The sequence below is a fragment of the Equus przewalskii genome, chromosome 25 (assembly GCF_037783145.1).
Source record: "Equus przewalskii isolate Varuska chromosome 25, EquPr2, whole genome shotgun sequence".
Lineage (NCBI taxonomy): Eukaryota > Metazoa > Chordata > Mammalia > Perissodactyla > Equidae > Equus > Equus przewalskii.
Window position 1 is genome coordinate 25,348,574 of NC_091855.1, and position 19,678 is coordinate 25,368,251.

Consider the following 19,678-nt stretch of genomic DNA (forward strand, 5'->3'; position numbering starts at 1 on the left):
TCAAGCCAAAGGGGCTGGCCCCGTGGCCGAGTGGTTAAGTTCACATGCTCCACTGCAGGCGGCCCAGTGTTTTGTTGGTTCAAATCCTGGGTGCGGACATGGCACTGCTCATCAAACCACGCTGAGGCAGCGTCCCACATGCCACAACTAGAAGGACCCACAATAAAGAATATACAACTATGTACCAGGGGACTTTGGGGAGAAAAAGGAAAATAAAATAAAATCTTAAAAAAACAAAATCAAGCCAAAGAAATATATTTTGGGGTGGCCAATTCTGCTCCCCCACATAAGTTAGGCCTCTATATGGTGTTAGCAATCAGGCATTTAATGAGGGACATTTCTATGGAAATAAAGAAAAACAAAGGTTAATGGTTAGAACAAACTATAAACTTGGTTTTTGAGTCTAGGGGGTCGTTAGTCAAGGTTTCTAGATATTAGGCTCAAAGCATCTTTAGATGGTAGAGTAAGGACAGGCATTAACAATCTAATGAATTTCCCAGTTTGCAGTTTGAATATCTCTGGTGATGGCATTGGGTGTTCCAGTGAACTTTCTGAATGGCTACACAGCAGTAGGCACAAAGAGTAGCCATACATGATCTGTCATGGTGATTTCCTAAAAGTTTACATCGGCATCCCCCTTCAGCCTACAGGGCTTTGAGAAATGGGCAGTTTTAGTTTTTAGTGATGCCAAGTCAGGAAGTGGGAGAAAAATTGGAAACACTAATTACTAACAAAATGCATAGTAAGGATCCAGTTTACAAAGAAATGAAAATAGCTCAAAGATAGTGAACATTCACAAAGGTGGGTTATAGTTTTTCACTGAAACAAAATTTTTCTCTACAATCACCTCCATTTCTACCAAAGCTAACCCAATGTTTTTGCAAAAAATAAGTCTATTCTCATTAAACTTGGCCTAATTATTTATAAAAATGCAGCAAGAAGAGTGATTGATCATATGGGCTCTTTTTAAGTTTGTTTTGCAAGGGCCATCTGGGAAATCTCAAAGTTAGCTCAAAATTAAAATGATTTTATTTAGAATTTGATGTGGGGAAGTTTGTCAAAAATGTCAGAAGGTTTGAACACTTGATTAAATAAGATCTTGGTCATCTATTTAACCAAAGTGACAATAAAAGATTTTAAAGGCAAATACAGAAGTTTACATAGTTGTAAACAAAACCTTTAGATCTTTTAATATTAAGAAGATTAGGTTTGTTAAGTCATCAAAAGGCCTGAGAAAGACAACATAAAGCACAAGAAATTATTTTGATAAACACAAAATCTTTGTTTCCTAGGTGAATTACATAAAAGATAACCAACAACCTGCACACTCTGGCAGGTGGAAAACCAAGTGAAGCTTTCAGGACACAAAACAAAACAAACAGGAAAGCAATAGCTGTCCCTGGGAGGAAAAGGACCAATAACCAACAGGTTCTCAAAACCAAAGTCACAAGAGTCAGCATCCGAAGAACTAATTCTTACAAAAGTTTTTTCCTGCTAATCTGAATTTAGAAAGGAAGGGGCAAAGAGAAATTTTTACCTTCCTTTCTTGACTGACCACCAAAGCAGAGATCCAGGAAACTGACATGGTAAGAATTTTTACCTTCTGCTGACTTTTTGTCAGTTGTCCCAGACCTCAATTGCAGTCTCCAAGGCTAGTGGAGTATCCCAGCCTTTTACTATCTCATCTTGTCACCAGAAACTGTAGGGGAGGAAAAGATATATTTTTCTTTCTACTATTCTAGTTTCTCAGCTGAGACCCTGTAACAAAAGACAAATTTACAAGAGAAAAACATATGCATTTATTTAGTGTAAGTTTTACAGGACATGGAAGCCTTCATAAGGAAATGAAGACCTGAAGATATGATAAACCTGAGTGTGTTTATGCCAATTTGATGGAGAGTGGAAAGTTATGGAAAAATGTGATAGGACAAAGGGGTATGAGGTTTAAAGGTAGTAAACAGGGAGAACTTAACAAGATCTGTTTGTTTAGATTCCTCTTGGTGTCTTGAGAGACAAAGATGCTCCTCTCCTCTAGCTATAGGAGGGTACCTCCCACATGAGGGTCTTATGACCTACTTCAGGGGAGAAGGAGAGTCAGAGAGTCCATCCTCCACTTGCCATTTCTCAAATTCCTCCAGCTTAAAATATTCAATATGCCAAGGTGCCGTATTTTGGGAGACTGTGTCCTGAACCTCATCACCTGCAACTCACTCACTAGTAGGAGAAGATCTTTGTTCTAACTTAAAGTGTGTATGTGTCTATGTGTGTGAAAGAGAGAGAATTCAAGAAACATGTATTCTCTATTTCAGAAATTCATACATGGGAAAGGATATAAACATTATTTGAACCTTTAACCCAAAGAATAATAAATTGCATTTAGATGCTATTTCTATTCCAAGTCAAATTTTTAGAAATGATTGCAACCTTACTCTAATTTTCCTTTTAATTAAATATATTATTTACTTTTGAACACAGAGTAAACCCCCAACTTTTTAGCCAATTAAAGTTATAAATTAGGTCCACATTACCTACAAGCAGTGTGTGCAATCTTATGATAAATAGGCCCTTGGATCCATGCCTTACGATGTGCTCTATAAGTAAGACTATCTTTGAGCTTAAGAAACTTGATCTCCTTGAGTGATTCCCAACAGGTGTGTATCATATCCTTTGTTTTCCTTTGGCATGGCCCAATTTTACTTGGAGATTTTAGTCAAATGACTTGTTATTCTCGTATTTTTTTAACTTGAGAATCTTGGCTCTGGACCAACAGGCTTTTAATCAATCCAATTAAGGGAATGTAAGTGGGAGACCCGTGAGGGAGGGTAGGCAATTTCTGGGACCTGAATTCCTGAAATAATATTATTAAGACAACATTGGGTTTCATGCTGAAACACCAAGTGTTGGAAGAGGCTGACAGTCTCCTCTTTTGTCATTCACATCACCTGCCCCCCACCCCCAAGTTAATAGGTCCTTCTAAAAGCTAACTTAGCCCTGCTGATGCTTTGATTAGGCAAATTACAGATACATTTCTTGATAGACAAACACAATATACCAGGTAAAAGGAACTGCTTGAATAGGCCTTTAGTAACGTGGTGGTGAGGTGTTGGACGAGGGGAAGCATTCTATGATCCTATGATTAGGTCTCAGGCTTTTAGCGAGCCTGTGCCTCTGGACTGTGAACTTCACAAGGTTTTCTCAGATTTTTCTCTCCCCTTGGGTAGGACAGGATGGCTAGAGTGGGCAGGAGTTGGGTGTTTCCCTCCTCCAGGTCAGTTAGGCTTTGGTTAAGTAGTTTCCCCTGAGGGCAAGCCTTGTTAAGAACAGAGTGCTCTGGTGTTATTTCCAAATGGTTCCATTTCCCCTCCCTTTGCTTAGATATTTATTGTTAGAACCTGGTCAAGCTCCTAGAGGTAAATCTCACAAAATTCTGGAGGAACCCCTTCTGACTGGGTCCCTTGGAGTTTCAACTCTGAGTTGTCCACACTGTGCCTCCAGCAATTCTTCAATCGAAGTTCAGGTTTTTCTACCCTGGCATTGCTTCCCTGGTGGTTTCCCTGAGTGGTTTCGCTCATGAGTCTCTGCTTTGGAAAGCCAGGACTCTCTGTAGTCACTGTCTCTCCAATCTTGGGGGCATTGGTTTGCCCTATGTCTTCCCCTCTCTTATGGATCCAAGATGAGTTGTTGATTTTTCAGGCTGTTCAGTTTTTACTTGTTGTTAGACTGGACGGGTGACTTCCAGGTTCCTGACATATGGAACAGGAAACAGGAAGCTCTAAATATATTTCAATCACTGCAAAAATTAGTAGTTCAAAGAATGCCTACATCAAGAATATAGCATGTTGAGAAATAACCCTGAAGCCTAGAGGGAAAATATGCAATTTTGTATTTGTATTTGTGTATTAAGATATTAGTCTAACATCTTAAATAAGGTAGTAAGTGGATGATGGGTGATTACCAATATTTAAATAGCAAAAACAGACCCGTGGAGAAGATAAGCATGGTGAGGCACTGTCTTTTTGCAAGGTGAGTTAGAACAGTAGGTACATCTTTTTCCATACAGGATTCTATTCAAGCAGTTGCTATGGCAAAGAAAGGAAGTCAAAAAATGGAGCACCTCGGTGGGGAGACAGACTATTTTAAATCTATAAGATATATCAAATGCATTTAATTCCTCTTGATATATATTCTGATGGCATTCTAAGACATTTCTATTGACAAGTGCATGATATGAATTCAGTGGTCCTAATAAACTGATGACTATATTAAGTTGCCCTTCAGTTAAAAATGGAATATGATGTTAGACAAGGTATTCTATTTACTGCTAATTCAAAGATGGTTTGAAGATTTATTTTCTGCATTTGAGTCTCATTCTCAATTCCTGTTTTGTTGGGGAAAAAATTGTATGTTTATTTTCTCATCAAGTATTATTTTTGTTGATTACGTATGATGAAATATGTATTGTAAGGACCAGCATGCTTCTAATAATTTGTCTTTATAATTAAGGTTATTTATTAGAAAAGTCCAACTGTTAAAACTCTAATTTTGTTACTGTTATTTTCTTAGGAAGTTTACAGAGACTCATCTGAAAACCATTCCCAGTCGTGCGTTTTCAAATCTGCCGAATATTTCCAGGATGTAAGTCATTTCTTTTAATATAAAGAGAATTTTGCAATTGTGACATGTTATTTCCTAAATGTGTTCTATCAAGAAAATTCTTGTGTATTGTACTTGCATAAGGCTATGACATCTACATTTCTAATATATGTGAAAATTTTATGTACAAGATGTTTTTTTGATTTTGCTCTATCTCCACTTCCTAATTCCTAAATAATTTTTAAACCTAAAGCAAATTTAAATTCATTTGGCCTTGAGAATTTAATAATTCTTAATGTATTTTAATATATCTTGGGATGTGGCAAAATCTTAGCTGAGAATCTCTTCCATAAACCAATTTACATATCTGTCTGTAATCTATCCATCCTAGTTACCAATTCTTGAGTCACTTTTCACGACTGGTACAAATGTTTACATTTTGTCATAAATGTAGCCAATGATTTGATTTCTCTCACTTAAAAAGAAAAGAATTAAAAATAATTCTAAACCTTAGAAAACTGAATTTCTATACACTCAGAGTGAGGAGAAAAAGGACTTCCATGCTGAGTTGACGAACAGCGTATCTGTATACGAAATGAACCAGGTCTTTATCTCATTTAATTGATTCTGACAAGCGACGAAGGTAATTCAGGCACACCAAATGACATTACAACCAGGAGCAACCTGTAGTTTCATGCTAAATTTATTCATTTCGTGATGATTTATTGAGTGTCTATTGTGTCTTTTGAGGGACCTTTGACATTTTTGGTTGTGACAACTAGAGAGGGGGGTGCTTCTCACAGCTAACAGGTAGAGGCAAAGGATCTGCTAACATCCTACAAAGCATAGGATACCCACCACAACAAAGAATTATCCTAATGTCAGTAGTGCTGAGGCCGAGAAACCATTCTAACTGAACATCTCTGTAGTTTTTAATGTTCCTCACCAGCCCTTCCTTCTTCAAGTTCTTTCCTCTTTTGGTTTCCTTGATATTGTTCTCTCACCCCTCTTTGTATCCTCTTACCCTGGCTGTTCTTCCTCTGTCTCCTTTCCTGGTTTCTTATTTCATTTCATTTCACTCAATTCCTTAAATACGATTCTTCCTTTGTTTATTTTGTCCCAATTCCTCTGTACACTCTCTCCTTGAGTGAACACCTCCAACTCCTTTGGCTTCACTATTACCTAATACCACTAATTCCTAAATGATTATCTCTAGCCCTGACTTGTTTTTACAATTCAGACCTGCGTTACAAACTTCGTTCCAAATATCATCACCTTGATGTCCCACAGGCACCATAGACTCAGCATATTCAAAATAAAGTCATCACCTTCCTCCTAAACTGCTCCTTCTCTACTCTATATCCTTTTAAGAGTACCGCCATTTAGTGAACTGTAAGCTAAAAACTTCAAATTTCCCTTTAGCTCTTCCTTTTTCTCTCATTCCCTTATAAAATTGCCCACTTGGTGTCTCCACTTGGATATGCTTACACATTCATTCAACAAATATTTATTGAGCCATATTTTGTGCCTGTCACTTCATTAGATGCTTTGCTTTCAACAGTTGACAAAACTCATGGAGCCTCCAGTTTCCTTCCTAAGCGAGTGATAAGTCATAATCAGGTAGATGTAAGCAGGACCAGGGAAAGGCGTCAGTAGAGAGGGAGGTGCTAAAAAAAGTGAAGAAAGAACAATTTCAAGAGCCTGAGATCCTGAGGAAGCAGGAGGAGAGGGGATCCAAATAGAGGGATTGACTCTCTACAGAAGATGATCACCATTTACGATGTAAAAGAAAGTGATATAAGAGATGGGGCAGGTGCGAGTAAATTAATAGGCTTATTGGAGGGGAATTCAAGGAATTCTCATCTAAAGGTTTCAATCTGTTCTACAAATTATTAAAAGATTATCTACTAATATTGAGGGTGGAGCTGGCAGAGTTGGAAGCTTGAGAAGGTTTGAAATAAAAGTGATGGGCAATAAACGGAGGGTTGACAGAGATAAACAGGACATCCAGGCAGACTTGAAGGCCCTGTTGGAGCTTCCTTCGGGGAGACTGTTCTAGACTAGATTCTCCAGTCTGGGTTAAGCATTTCCTGACCCACATCAGAGCACTTTTCACCCTATATGTTAATGTCATTTACCCTTCTGTGTCTCCCACTACTGGGAACTCCTAGAAGCTAGGGAACAGGTCTGTTTTGTCAATGCCCATTTACTCACATAGAGTAGATGTTCCATAGATGTTTGTTGAATGAAAGCACACACATGTACAGGAATAATAGTTAAAGGGCTAGTATATCTAGGGGGCAAGGGAGAGATCACCAGGTTAACCCTAGGTAAGTTTGCCTGGGACAGTACAAATTCCCATCTATTATTCTGGCATAATGATTAGCACCCTGTTTTAACTCGCAAAAATATCCTAGTTTGGATGATACTTGGTATGGGCACCCTATTGATTACATAAGACTTATGTGCTAAGAAGATACTTGAAGAGGTAGGATCTGATTTTTCCTGGTTATAAAAATGAGATAAGAAGCAGGGAATCATTCTTTTCATCCCACTGAATAAATGGCTCCTATGTGCTGTTTTTACAGCCGATCTATGAGAGCCCTCTAAGGAGGTATCATTTGATTGAAGAAACTAGAACTTTGGTTATTATCACATAGGCTGAATGACAGTCACAATAAAACCTTGAGAATGCCTCACACTTCTAAACTAAGAAATTCGGAAGAAAATTTGGCACAATGGACATGATGCGAAGTTAGGAACACAAGTTTGCAGCCTTCAAAATTAATCTTACCCTCAGATCACTCAGCTTCATCCATTATAAACCTCCGCATTCCCTACACTGTAAACTAATTCTTTTCAACATCTTCCATTGTTTACTCCATGTTAGAGATATGATATTTGGATCAAAATAATTTATGTAATGTTATCCACAAATGGCAATGGCTTGGGAGACCTGAAAAATCAAAAGATAACTGTTTAGAGAATAGATAATTCAAAACAGAAAGTACAGGGCCATTAGAATACTCATAATAACCATAATAAAATCTCAAATGGAATAGTCAGTGCTCCTCTTACAAATGCTGTTTACTGAAAATATTTTACTGGCAGATTCAGTTCAAACTATAGACCAGTGGTTCTCAACCTTGCCTGCACATTAGAATCATCTTGGAAGCTTTGTAAAAATAAAAGTGTTTGCTCCATCCCTCATAAACTCTGTTTAATTATCCTAGCCCTCGTCTTAGACATCTGCGTCTTTTAAAACCTTCCTGGTAGTTCAAGTGTTTGGCCAGGGTTGAGAATCTCTGCTATGGTACAGGTGGATGCCATCTGCTAATCATTAATTTTCCCAAATGTCATGGAAATGCCTCTCAATAAAAAGCAGTCATTGAGTTTGGCTGCAGTAGTCATTCTCATTACAAGATGGAATTTGAGGATACTATTTGAAACATCATTCCTTATGTATTCTTGACAAGTTGTATTTAGAAGTTTCTCTTTAGTACTTAAAATTTTTTTTTTTTTTGAGAATGATTTGCCCTGAACTAACATCTGCCACCAATCCTCTTCTTTTTGCCGAGGAAGACTGGCCCTGACCTAACACCCATGCCCATCTTCCTCTACTTTATATGTGAGATGCCTGCCACAGCATGGCTTGACAAGCAGTGCGTAAGTCCACACCAGGAATCTGAACCAGCAAACCCCGGGCCACTGAAGCGGAACACGTGAACTCAACCGGGGCACCACCAGGCTGGCCCCTTAAAACTTCTATTTGAGTTATCTTTTGCTTACAAAGTTCAAGATGAATCATGACTTTTCAGCTTCATCAAAATCAAGAAGAGAAGTCTTGAGAGGATATTTAGTCACTACCGTATGGAATGTTCTACTAAAGACTTGTGGATTTCTCTTTATCTTCTTTGAAACTATATTTCTAATCCCATGCCATTAGGTACTACATTAAAAATGCCTCTTTTCCATTCTTTTGTTCTTTTCTAATGTCTTTCATTTTCTGCTATTTTGAGTAACTCACGTATTCATTCATTCATTCATTCACTTAACACATTTACTGATGTACCACATGTCATACACTATGAAAGGCACTCAAGATTCACTGGCCACCAAAAACAGACACTGTTCTCCATTTCAGAGAACTCATAGTAACATGAGACAGCATAATTCAAATACCATCCAAACAGTTGGATATTTGCATGGTGACAATTAGTGAAAGGAGAAGTTCATAGTGCTTTGAGGATATACTATGGGAAATTTGACCTAATCAGGAAATTGGGGAAACATTGTGAAGTAAGCTGAATAAACCCGAAGGATGAATAGAACTTAAAGTATTGGGAAACTTTTAGGTAACATGGGATCCTTAAAAAAGTAGTAACTAATTTTAATATAATTGGGGAGAAACAATGAGAGTTGTGCATGTTGCATGATCTGGGAGGCCCCTCACAAAGAAGTTACATGAAAATTAAGAGTAAATTTGGATGTCACAACCCTACTAACTTTCTACTTTGTCTTATATTTTTGTGACGTTCAGCTATTTATCAATAGACACAAGTCTGCAGCGGCTGGAATCACATTCCTTCTACAATTTGAGTAAAATGACTCACATGTAAGTACAACAAACGGTACAGCATAGACTCCACCCACAACCACTCTTGATTGATAATTTGGAGGCTCCAGGTGGCAATAACAGCTGGTTTCTAGATCATGAGTCAAAATTTCTGTTTATGATTAAATTCTTGTTCTCACTCTCAGTTTATGTTAATCCATCCCAATTGTCACTTCCATGATTGGAAGTCAAAGACCAGATTAGAAGTCCTCTCTGAATTGTCATTTCATTTGGTTACTAGTGTGACAGCAGATTTTATTGGTGTGGATGTTGGTGAGTCAGTAAATATTTACTGACTACCTACTTGATTCCAGGGTCTGTGCAAGATTCTACAAAACTAACATTTTTTCCTTAATTAGGAAAGAGAAACGTAGTTTTGTGAGATTAGATCAGGAGTGGGGTTAGGAACTCTGGCTTTGGAGTAGGTGAGAGTTGGTTTTGACTTCCGGCGTCTCTGCCTACTCACTATCTAATCCTGGACAAGTCAGGCAATCTTTCCTAGCCTTAGTTTCCTCATTTGTAAAATAAGAGTAATAAGAGTTCCAGTTTCATTTGGTTATATAAATATTGAATGATACAATGCATGGAAGCATTTAGCACAGTGCCTAGACATAAAAACCAATCAATACACATCAAAATAATTACTCTGGTGCTTTTCTCTAGTACATTACAACCTATACAAAATTTTACATAATCACACTACATTCTTTTAAGCAGCCACATATTATGAAATATTAATTCTATTTCTTAATGAAGAACCAAAAATACCTATCATCTACAAATACTTAGTATGTTCTAAACATTATGCTAAATAGTTTATATACTTTATTTAACCCTCATTTAACACTCAAAAAACAACCATGTGAGGTAGAGATTATTATTTCTACATTAATATAAGAAAAACATAAATGCAGCGAGGCTGAAAATGTTTTCCTAGGTCACACAGTACTAAGGAACAGGACCAGAATTTTTATGCCATAAACAACTGACTCAAAAATTCTTTCCCTATGCACTACATTATGCTGCTTCAAGAATACTGAGACCCAGAAAATTGTTTCCAGCTATGGTAGGCTAGCTTACATTATCAGATCAACCATCAGTCTGAGAACAACAGAGGAGCCTGATTAAAAAAAAAAAAGCTATTTGAAGGTATTTGAGTGTTATGATGGCAGCAAGAACTTGAGGGGAAAGAAGAAATCCCAAAACAACATTTGATCATTTTCCCCTTGAGGTGTTTGCTGACTTGTATGCAATAGCTGAAAGGCTGATGGACTGGCTAGAGGTTTAGGCAGTCTCATAGGGCTAGAGAAATAAAAATTGGAGTTCAGGGTTTACAAAGCAGGGTGGCTCCTAGTAACACCTCAGAATTTTATCTGGGATTCCCTAAAGAGCTTCATCTTAGAAGTATGGGATAATGGGAAACAGATGAGCCCTCACAAATACTAAATCCAGCTTTGAATCAATAAAAAATAACCAAGCATACCCCAAACTTTTTTAAAAAAACGAAACAAGAATTTATGGAAAAATTTCAAGAGAAGAAAACAGACAACAGAGAAAGATCCGCAGGAGATTCACATATTGGAATTATCAGACATAGACTTTAAAATAACTATAATTAAAACATTCAAAAATTTAAATGGCAAGATACAGATTTCAGAATAGAACTGGAAACTATTTTTAAAAAGGATTAAATGGAAACTCTAGAACTTAAAACTTCAATAACTAAAATAAAATCTAAATGTATGAGTTTAACAACAGATTAAACACAGCTCAAACGAGAATTAGAAACCTAGAAGATAGGTCAGAAGAATATATCCAGCCTGAAGCATGGAGAGAAAAAGAAAATAAGAAATATATGGCACAGTAAATAGTCTAACACGCCTATAATTGGACCCCAAGAAAAAGAAGAAAGATTGGGAGAAGCAATATTTGAAGAGAATTTTCCAAAACTCATAAGAGACATCAAGTCATAAATGTAAAAAGTACTGCAAAGCCCAAAAGGATAAATACAAAGAAAACCATATCAAGGCACACCATATTAAAAGTGCTAAAAATTCAAGACAAAAAGAAAATCATAAAAAGCAGCCAGAGGAAAAAAATACATAATACTTTCAATGAAGTAAAAAGAAGACTGATAGCTGACTTCTCAACAGAAATGATAGAAGCCATAAAGCAATAGAAAGATATCTACAAAGAGCAAAACAATGAAAATAACAACAGCAAATATCTGCCAGCTCAACAAAAAGATTCTTCAAAATTGAAGGCAAAAGAAAGACATATCAAGCAAACAAAAAATGAGAGAATCTATCACCATTAGGCTCATATTAAAGAAACTGCTAAACAGAATTTTTAAAGCAAAAGGAAAATGATCCTGTAGGAGGAAATGACAAGAAACAGGAAAGGTAAATATTAATGAACCTTGCTGCACAAAACAAAAAATGTCTTCTGGGTTTAAAATACAGGCAATCCCTGCTCCGCATGAGCACAGAATCGTAAAACAGTGCATGCTGAAACTGTGCAAAGCAATCTGAATAATCAATAAAAAAATGACGATTGTTTTGTGACTTTTAAAAATTTTTGTCAAAACATTAAAATTGCTCTTACTGTTGGTGATGAGTGTATAGGAGTGTAAAAAATAGTAAAACTAATATTTATTTAGCATACTATAATTTAAACATTATAAATATTTAGAAATAAAATGTTTTATTTCTTTGTAAAAACTTATGAAGAGCAGTTGGAGTAGTACTTGCCTTTTTCTCTTTGTTGTATAAGTTACAAGAAAACATCTTTTTAATGACTTGGCAAATTGTCATACTTCTTTCTAGGTCTGGATCAGCTTCTAATATTGAATCCTTTGTTCTTTCAATATCATAAAACATTTCTAAGAGTTCCTTTACCCTGAATATTTTTACCAGCATCATTTCTTTGGGGACAGCTTCTTGCTTTGTCAATAATTTACCTTCACTAAGTTCCTGTGACTGAACATCTAGTGTCTCTCAAATGGCGGCAGTATCAACATTCCCATGGTCAGTTATTTCTTTTATGACTTTGTTCACATTTTATTCAAATTTCACTTCTAGTATTATCACATTTTGTTTCTTTGCTGCATTTCCATCTTTGTCGGTCAAGTCCCTCTTTCAATTATCCACTTTTATAAAATGTCACGAGTTTATCGCTGGGAAATATGGAAGCAATCCAACTGCATGCTTTATTGTTTCTGCATGAACTGAATAACATGCTCAGTGACCAATCACCAATGACTTTGAAAGAAGTGGTGTCATTGGTCACCTATCATGACGTGTGTCTGTTATTTACATAGTGATGCATGGACTGAAAGCAAAGTTTGTATTTCATGCAATTACAGTTAATATATTGTGGTAACTGAAACCTGAACCATGTTGTCAGGGACAGTTATTATTTAAATTTAACTAAATAATGGTAACTGAACTTTGTGCATATTGGAACCATGCAAAGCAAGGAGTGCCTGTATCCATAGAATTAAAATACACAGTAGCAAATAAGCAAAGGATGGAAGGGTTATAAATGATGTTGAAGTGTTCTAAGGTCCTTGAATTCTCTGGGAAATGGTAAAAATACTAACCTATATTAGACTTTTATAAATCATGAATAAATTTTTTAATCCATAGAGTAATAACTGAAATAATTATGAAAGAATGGATAACTAACAAGCTAATAGTAGTGAGGAATGGAATAACAAATATTAATTAAAAAGGGCAAGAAATAAAGAATTTCTGGAACAAATAGTAGATTTAACCCCAAATGATCAGTATTTAGATTAACTTCATTAAATATAAGAGGACTAAACACTCCCACTAAAATATAAAGATTTCCAGATTGGTTAATAAAAAAAATCCCAGTGTTTGTTGCATACAGATTGTTGTTATTGTCATTCCTCTTAATAATAGCTACCAATTACTGAATGCCCTTTATGGGCACCCACTCTGCTAATAGTGCTTCACATATACTATCCTACTTAATCTCTCTAAGCCTCAGGTTCCAGTATGTAAAATGAAGATGATACATACTACACCAGGCTTTTGCCCAAGTTTACTCAACTAAGAAATTTCAGAGTCAGAATTTGAAACCAAGAGTATCTCCCTCCAAAACCAATGCAAAGCCATAATATCTCCTTAATTAGAAGCAGAAATAATGAAAGAAAATACTGCCCTCCGAAGGATGTTTTTACTTTTATGTGGATTTTTTTTTAATCACAAGTAAAAATTCTACAACTGTGTAGGTAAAATGTGTGATTTCTGGCAGATAGCATGATAAGGCTTACTTTGATTGACTCATTAATTAGAGATTTCAAAAGCACCAGTCTTAGCCTCATCATTAAAAATCATGAAAGTAGCTGTATGCATCTTCCAGCAATTTGGAAAATCACTTTTATAATTTTCTATTTCTAGTGGAAAATCTACGGATAAACAAATTTTCCTCAATCTGCTTCAAAAATCTGAACATTTATACACTCTCCTCAAATTAACATCTATTATTTTTTAATTCCTTAATAAATTAAAAGATTCATTAAATCATGAATATCACCTTTCAGTTATAGATTTTTTTTCCCCAGTCGCATAATGGAATGTTAGTAGTAAGATACTTCATTGATAATTATGAAAGTAGAATAATTATGACTTCTTTCCCTGAAAAGCCTTAATAATGTAAGAAGTAACTTATAGACTATTACTGAAAAGTGAATGCAAGTCTAAAAATCAGGACTTTAGAAGCTAAGGATCTAATATATACCAAGAACTCTGATGAATTTCATACTTTTTGACCCAGTAATTCAACTTCTGTAAATTTTCCCTGAGAAAATAAACAGAGGAGTCAGAAAAGTTAACATAAAAAGCCATTTGTCTCAGAGTTAATTTATAATAGCAAAAATTTGGAAACCACTCAAATGCTTAGCTAGGAGAATGGTTTAATATGAAATACTGTACAACCGTTAGAAATCTGTTGTCATCAACTTTAATCCCAGAGGAAATGCTTTTGACATAATGCTATTTTAGAAAAACAAGATGTACCCATAGAGAGAGGAAAAAAAATGATTTTCTTTGGATCAGGGGATGTGGTAGATTTTGTATTTTTTGATATGAATGTGTTTAAAAGTTGTTACAATGTGTGCGTTACCTTTATAGTCAGATGAAATAAACTTTTACCTGGGGCTGATTAAGTTTGCGTGCTCCGCTTCAGCGGCCTGGGGTTCGCAGGTTCGGATCCTGGGTGCAGACCTGCGCAGTGTTCGTCAAGCCGTGCTGTGGCAGCATTCCACACGGAAGAACTAGAATGAGCGACAACTAGGATATACAACTATGTACTGGGCTTTGGGGAGAAAAAAAATAATAATAAATTACCTAATTCTTAGTCCCAGTTTTCACTTTGGTAGTGTCAGTATTTGAAGTATTTAAGGTAACAAAATTATGGCTTTGCCAGTATATACACATCTTATTTTTAAAGTAGTTGAATAATTAGTAACTACTTCCCTATGCCTCGGGGCACACTCAATAAAGTTGCACATAATAGATGTCCAATAATTATTCATTTCATTTTAATTAATTTCTCCCCACTCTACTCACTAGAGCAAGTAGACCTAGTCCAAGTCAGCGAGGCTTGCCTCCCAATTTTTTGAACTACATTGGCACTTAAAAGCAGACTGGAAAAAAATTGAAAATCAAATTAAAGTAAGAGTTGAAAAGAAGTTGGGGACTGGCTGAGAGCTAAGCTTTTGGCTAATATTCTTGTTCCGTTTCTTGTTTTAAACAACATAGTCTTACACATTATTGCATTTGTATTTCTTAAAAGTCCAACTCTGCTGGCTGGGCCGGCTTCTCTTCTCTTCAGAGATCTCATTCTAACTCAGTCTCCTTGCCCTGTGCTAGTCTGAAGCTTTCTCATCTCCCTTGCAGGTGAAATGCCAACTCCGCTTCATTGTTGCCCTCAATTTGTTTCCCAGCTCGGTGTGCTTTTCACTCCTAGACTAGGGGTGCTTCGGGTGTGGGCAGATATCTCTAAGGCTGAGGATCACAGTGAAACGCCATGATCTAATGCCTGTTGAATAACTGAGGTGGGAAGGGGGGCTACAGGACAATGGAGGGAAATCAGTAGTTTGAAAGTTCCTTAATAGAAGGGTCTAAGCCTTCCTTTCCTTTCCTCTTGCCCCTCTTTCCCCAAGCTGAGAACTCCCTCTCTTGCCTTGCCGATTTCCCATATTCTTTGGCCTTTAGGCTGGGATACTACCACCTGTCACAATGCCAGGTATTTTGAACGAGCCAATTTCTCTGTCCTTGGCTCTTATTAAGAATTAGCCAATGTTTCTCAGAAGAAGAAAACACCCTAGAATCTAGACATATGATTAAATGAACCTAATGTATGCTGAATGATTAATTTGCCGGTTTGTGCAAACGTTGGACACGAGCATCAATGTTATCCTTTTCATGTAAATGTCCACTTTATTTGAAATCCAGTAAAGGGAAACTAAGCAATAATGCGTATTTAAATTTCTTTTGAGTTCTGACAGATGACCTTTCGAAATTGTTAAAAAAAAAAAAAAAGAAAGAAAGAAAAGCTGTATTTGGAGTTAAAAGCCCTAGATTAAGGCCCCAATTTCTTCAAACTGTGTAACAGGAGATCAGGCACTTAACCTTTCTCAAGGTGTCTCCATTGTTTTGTCTGCAGGTTGATATCAACCTGCTTTACTGATGATGATCAGGATGATCAACCTGATGAGGTTGATATCACCTGCTTTACTGAAGTCAATTCTCTCATCCCCTCACTGGTAGAAGCATTCTGTGTAATGAGAAGTATGCTCAGTCCCTTTTTACCTTAATCTTACAATTATACCTTAATCTTACCAACTCTTACCTTTTCTAGTCAATAAGCTTCAAGTTGCTCAGACATTGCCTGACACAGAATCAGCCCATTCTGTAGAAGAGCAGCCTTGAATCTGGAAGATTTAAGCAGCCTATCTGCACTGCATATTTTTAAAAAATTTTTGAAACACAATATATATTGCTTTGCTTTGTGGGTTTTTTTAAATTTGGGGGCTTTTTTTGCATGCCTTTTATTACATTTTTTTCTTCTTTTGAACAGGATAAAACAAAAAGTGAAAATCACACATTCCTAGTCCCCAAACCTATCTACCAGAGATGACCACTATTAACAGCGCGCTCCGTATTTTAAGAATTTTATCTATGTTTATCATATTAGTGCAAGTAGGCTAATTACCATAACAAATAGACAAAAATAAAAATGTGTAAGAGCCCTAAGGTAACTGAAGTTTCTTCCTGTTCACGGGACAGTACCGGGTGGATGCGCAGGTGGGTGGGGCAGCCCTTCTCTATCTATCACCCAGGGATCCAGGCTCAGATCCAGAGGTGCTGCCGTCTTCAGCTCTTGTTCACACTCACCCTGGAGGCCATCTCTATTCCAACTCACTGTGCTTCAGTTACGTACAGATTTTCTTTCTCTTGGTGTCCCCAGCTTCCTGGCAGGATAGCTAGCTTGCCTCCTGCACACTTGGGCCATAATTGCTTAACTCAACATTGTGTGGTTCAAATTCACCCTCACAGGCATACTCAGAACTCGTTCAAATTTGGACTCTTCTTTGACCCTTCTACTCTTATCAGAGGTTCTTCGGTACTGACCTCTACTCCTCCTTGCCTCCTATCTGTAAAAATGATACCCCCTGAAGTCACTTCTAACATCCGTCTCCATTTAGCTAAACTACTGACGGTCCATGCCCCTTCTCCTTCTTTGCTTCAGCAGAGATTTTATTTGTCTAGCTTTATTGAGATATAATTGACATTGTGTGAGTTTAAAGTGTACAATGTGTTGGTATGATACACATATATTGCAAAATAATTACCACCATAGCATTAGCTAACTCCTCCATCCCATCACATAATTACCATATCTTTTTTGTGGTGAGAACATTTGAGATCTACTCTCTCAGCAACCTTCAAGTATATAATACAGTATTATTAGCTATAATCACCATACGGTACGTTAGATCCCAAGAACTTGTTAATCTTATAACTGGAAGTTTGTACCCTTTGACCAATATCTCCCCATTCCCCTCTACCCCCCGCCCCTGATAACTACCACTCTGCTCTCTCTTTCTCTAAGTTCAGCATTTTTAGATTCCACATGTAAGTGATATTATACAGTATTTCTCTTTCTCTCAGCAGAGAGTCTTTAAAAGTCACTGGTGAGCAAGTGTTTAGCTGACTGTCTTCTTACCTCAGACAGTGGCTTCTTTTCCCTGGTGTTTTCTTGTGGCATCTCTTACCCATCTTTCCATTTTTTCACTCTTTCATTTTCTCCAAGAAATCTCTCTCCTCTTTTGTGTCTCCCTCTCTCTTCTTGCTGCCTCTCCCACCTCTTTCTTCTCTTACAGCCGCCATGTTGGTTGCCAGCCTCATTTATCAGCTGTAACCAACAGCAGTGTTTAATTCCCCTTCGTTCTCTACCTCTAAAGCTGATTCAGTTGGGCTACACTCCCTTTCACTGTGACATTCTCTTGGGCCACTCACTAAAGTCTACTTGTTCAACAATAGTGTCTCATGGAGCAATTTTCCAGACTGCAAACCACACTCAGTTTCCAAATTCTTCTAACTGGTTTACGTTTGATTGATAGCAGTTCAAACCCTTCTCCCCAAATGGAAAGCTCTGGCAAGGAGTTTATTGCTCACCTTACAGGGAGCGAGCACCTGACTCAGCAGTGTGATAGTCTCTTAAAGGGGAAGGCAGGATAGCTATGAGATGATAGAGTAGGGTAGCCAACCGGGCTAGTTTTCCCAGGACACAGGGAGTTCCAGGGATATAGGGCTTTTAGTTTCAAACTAGGACAAAATCTAAAAATCTTGTTTAAAGTGGGTCTTTCCACACAGGGTCTTGGTTAGGTAAGGATCGTGATATGATAGTCTAGAATTAGTGGACACAGCAAAGCAAAGATTTTGAGGTGAGGGATTCTGAGAGTCTTGGGATATAAACTGTTGATGCTTTCTGTTGAAGCATTGATGGGTCTTTCAAGAAGTTCCTGTAATGAACAATAAACTTATTTGCCTGGGCAAAAGTTACGCTAACGAAGACAATGGACCAATAGGTTATATTAATACAGACAGTAAACTGAGTTGGGGGAGGGGGTAGATGATTTCTGTTCTCAGAGTTAATTCCATCCTCTCTTTTCCAAGGGCTGTTTCATAGTCAATGTTCTTAGTCCAATACCAAACCTAGCATTTTGTTTTGTTTTAATTTTGTACAAACATTGCAGCATCTCCAACCCCCAGTCTTTGACATCTCTTCTTTCATTCCACTCAGGAGGATAACAATTATAAAACTATCATTTATAGAGCCTTCATTGCATGCTAGGCCACATGTCAAACCACTTATAGGCATTATTTAATCCTCACAAGAGTCCTATGAAACAGGTGCTGTCATGGTCCCTATTTTACAGATGAGGAAACTATGGCTCAAAGAGATCAAGGAACCTACCCAAGGTCATGTATCCAGAAGTGGCAGAGCCAAGATTTGATCTCAGTTCTGTCTGACTGTTCAGCGATAAAAAGGAGCAAACTACTCATATATGCTACAACATGGACAAACCTCACATTGTGCTAAATCAAAGAAGCCAGACTCTTTTAACCAATCTACAAATGTTGAATACATTTAATTTTACCAGTGATAGCCCATTTCTAACAGTCACTGATTTCACCAATGCTACTGTGCATTTTGCTTAGCATCTATATAAACCTAAGTGTGTAAGTAACAGACATACATGAGATCACACCACATGTGCTGAAGAGTCTTAAATTACTGACATAGAAAAATAAACCCAAATGAGCTGTTAAGACTCACTACATCCACTCCCTCTGAAATAGCAATTGACACAGGAACCTTTATTGACTTGCTGTCATCCATCATGTGATCCGTGCAACCTCCCACTCCAGGGCCAGGACACTTGCTATGGTTAATAATAAAGATATCTGTCTTCCACAAACCACTGGAGGGATTTTCTTTTCTATTTAGATATAAAAGGGGGGAAAAAAGCTCTGAGACTACAATTAAGGAAAGGTGGCCCATAAATTCAAATGGACCGAGACTAAGTCAAGGATGAGAGAGGGCTGAACAGCCACTGAGTCCCTGCGAGGAGCCAGGAGTAGCTCGCTGTTGATGGGACGGACTCCTGGCAGGAACAGTCCCTGGGGCACCAAATGTGCGTTCTTCTTGTGAACACTTGTTCAACCTGATTTATGTTGTTTGACCTTTGAGAAGACAGAAATGGGTTATGGTGAATATGTTTCCTGTAACTTTTACAGAGAGATTCGGAATACCAGAAGCTTAACTTACATAGAGCCTGGGGCCCTAAAAGAGCTTCCCCTTCTGAAGTTCCTGTAAGTATGAACTCCTCTCTCATCCTACCTTTTTTCTTTTCTTTTCTTTTCTTTTTTA

General features: G+C 37.2%; 1 protein-coding gene across 2 annotated transcripts in view; it reads left to right on the forward strand.

Annotated features, from left to right (window-relative positions):
* Positions 1–19,678, forward strand: part of TSHR (thyroid stimulating hormone receptor) — a 152,548-nt gene that overhangs the window by 82,288 nt on the left and 50,582 nt on the right. The window contains exons 3-5 of one of the 2 annotated variants that reach the window (XM_008536736.2): positions 4,564–4,635; positions 9,134–9,208; positions 19,546–19,620. In XM_008536736.2, coding sequence (XP_008534958.1) covers positions 4,564–4,635; positions 9,134–9,208; positions 19,546–19,620 — 222 coding nt within the window. The remainder of the gene's footprint in view (positions 1–4,563; positions 4,636–9,133; positions 9,209–19,545; positions 19,621–19,678) is intronic. The other variant, XM_008536743.2, reaches the window with a different exon arrangement.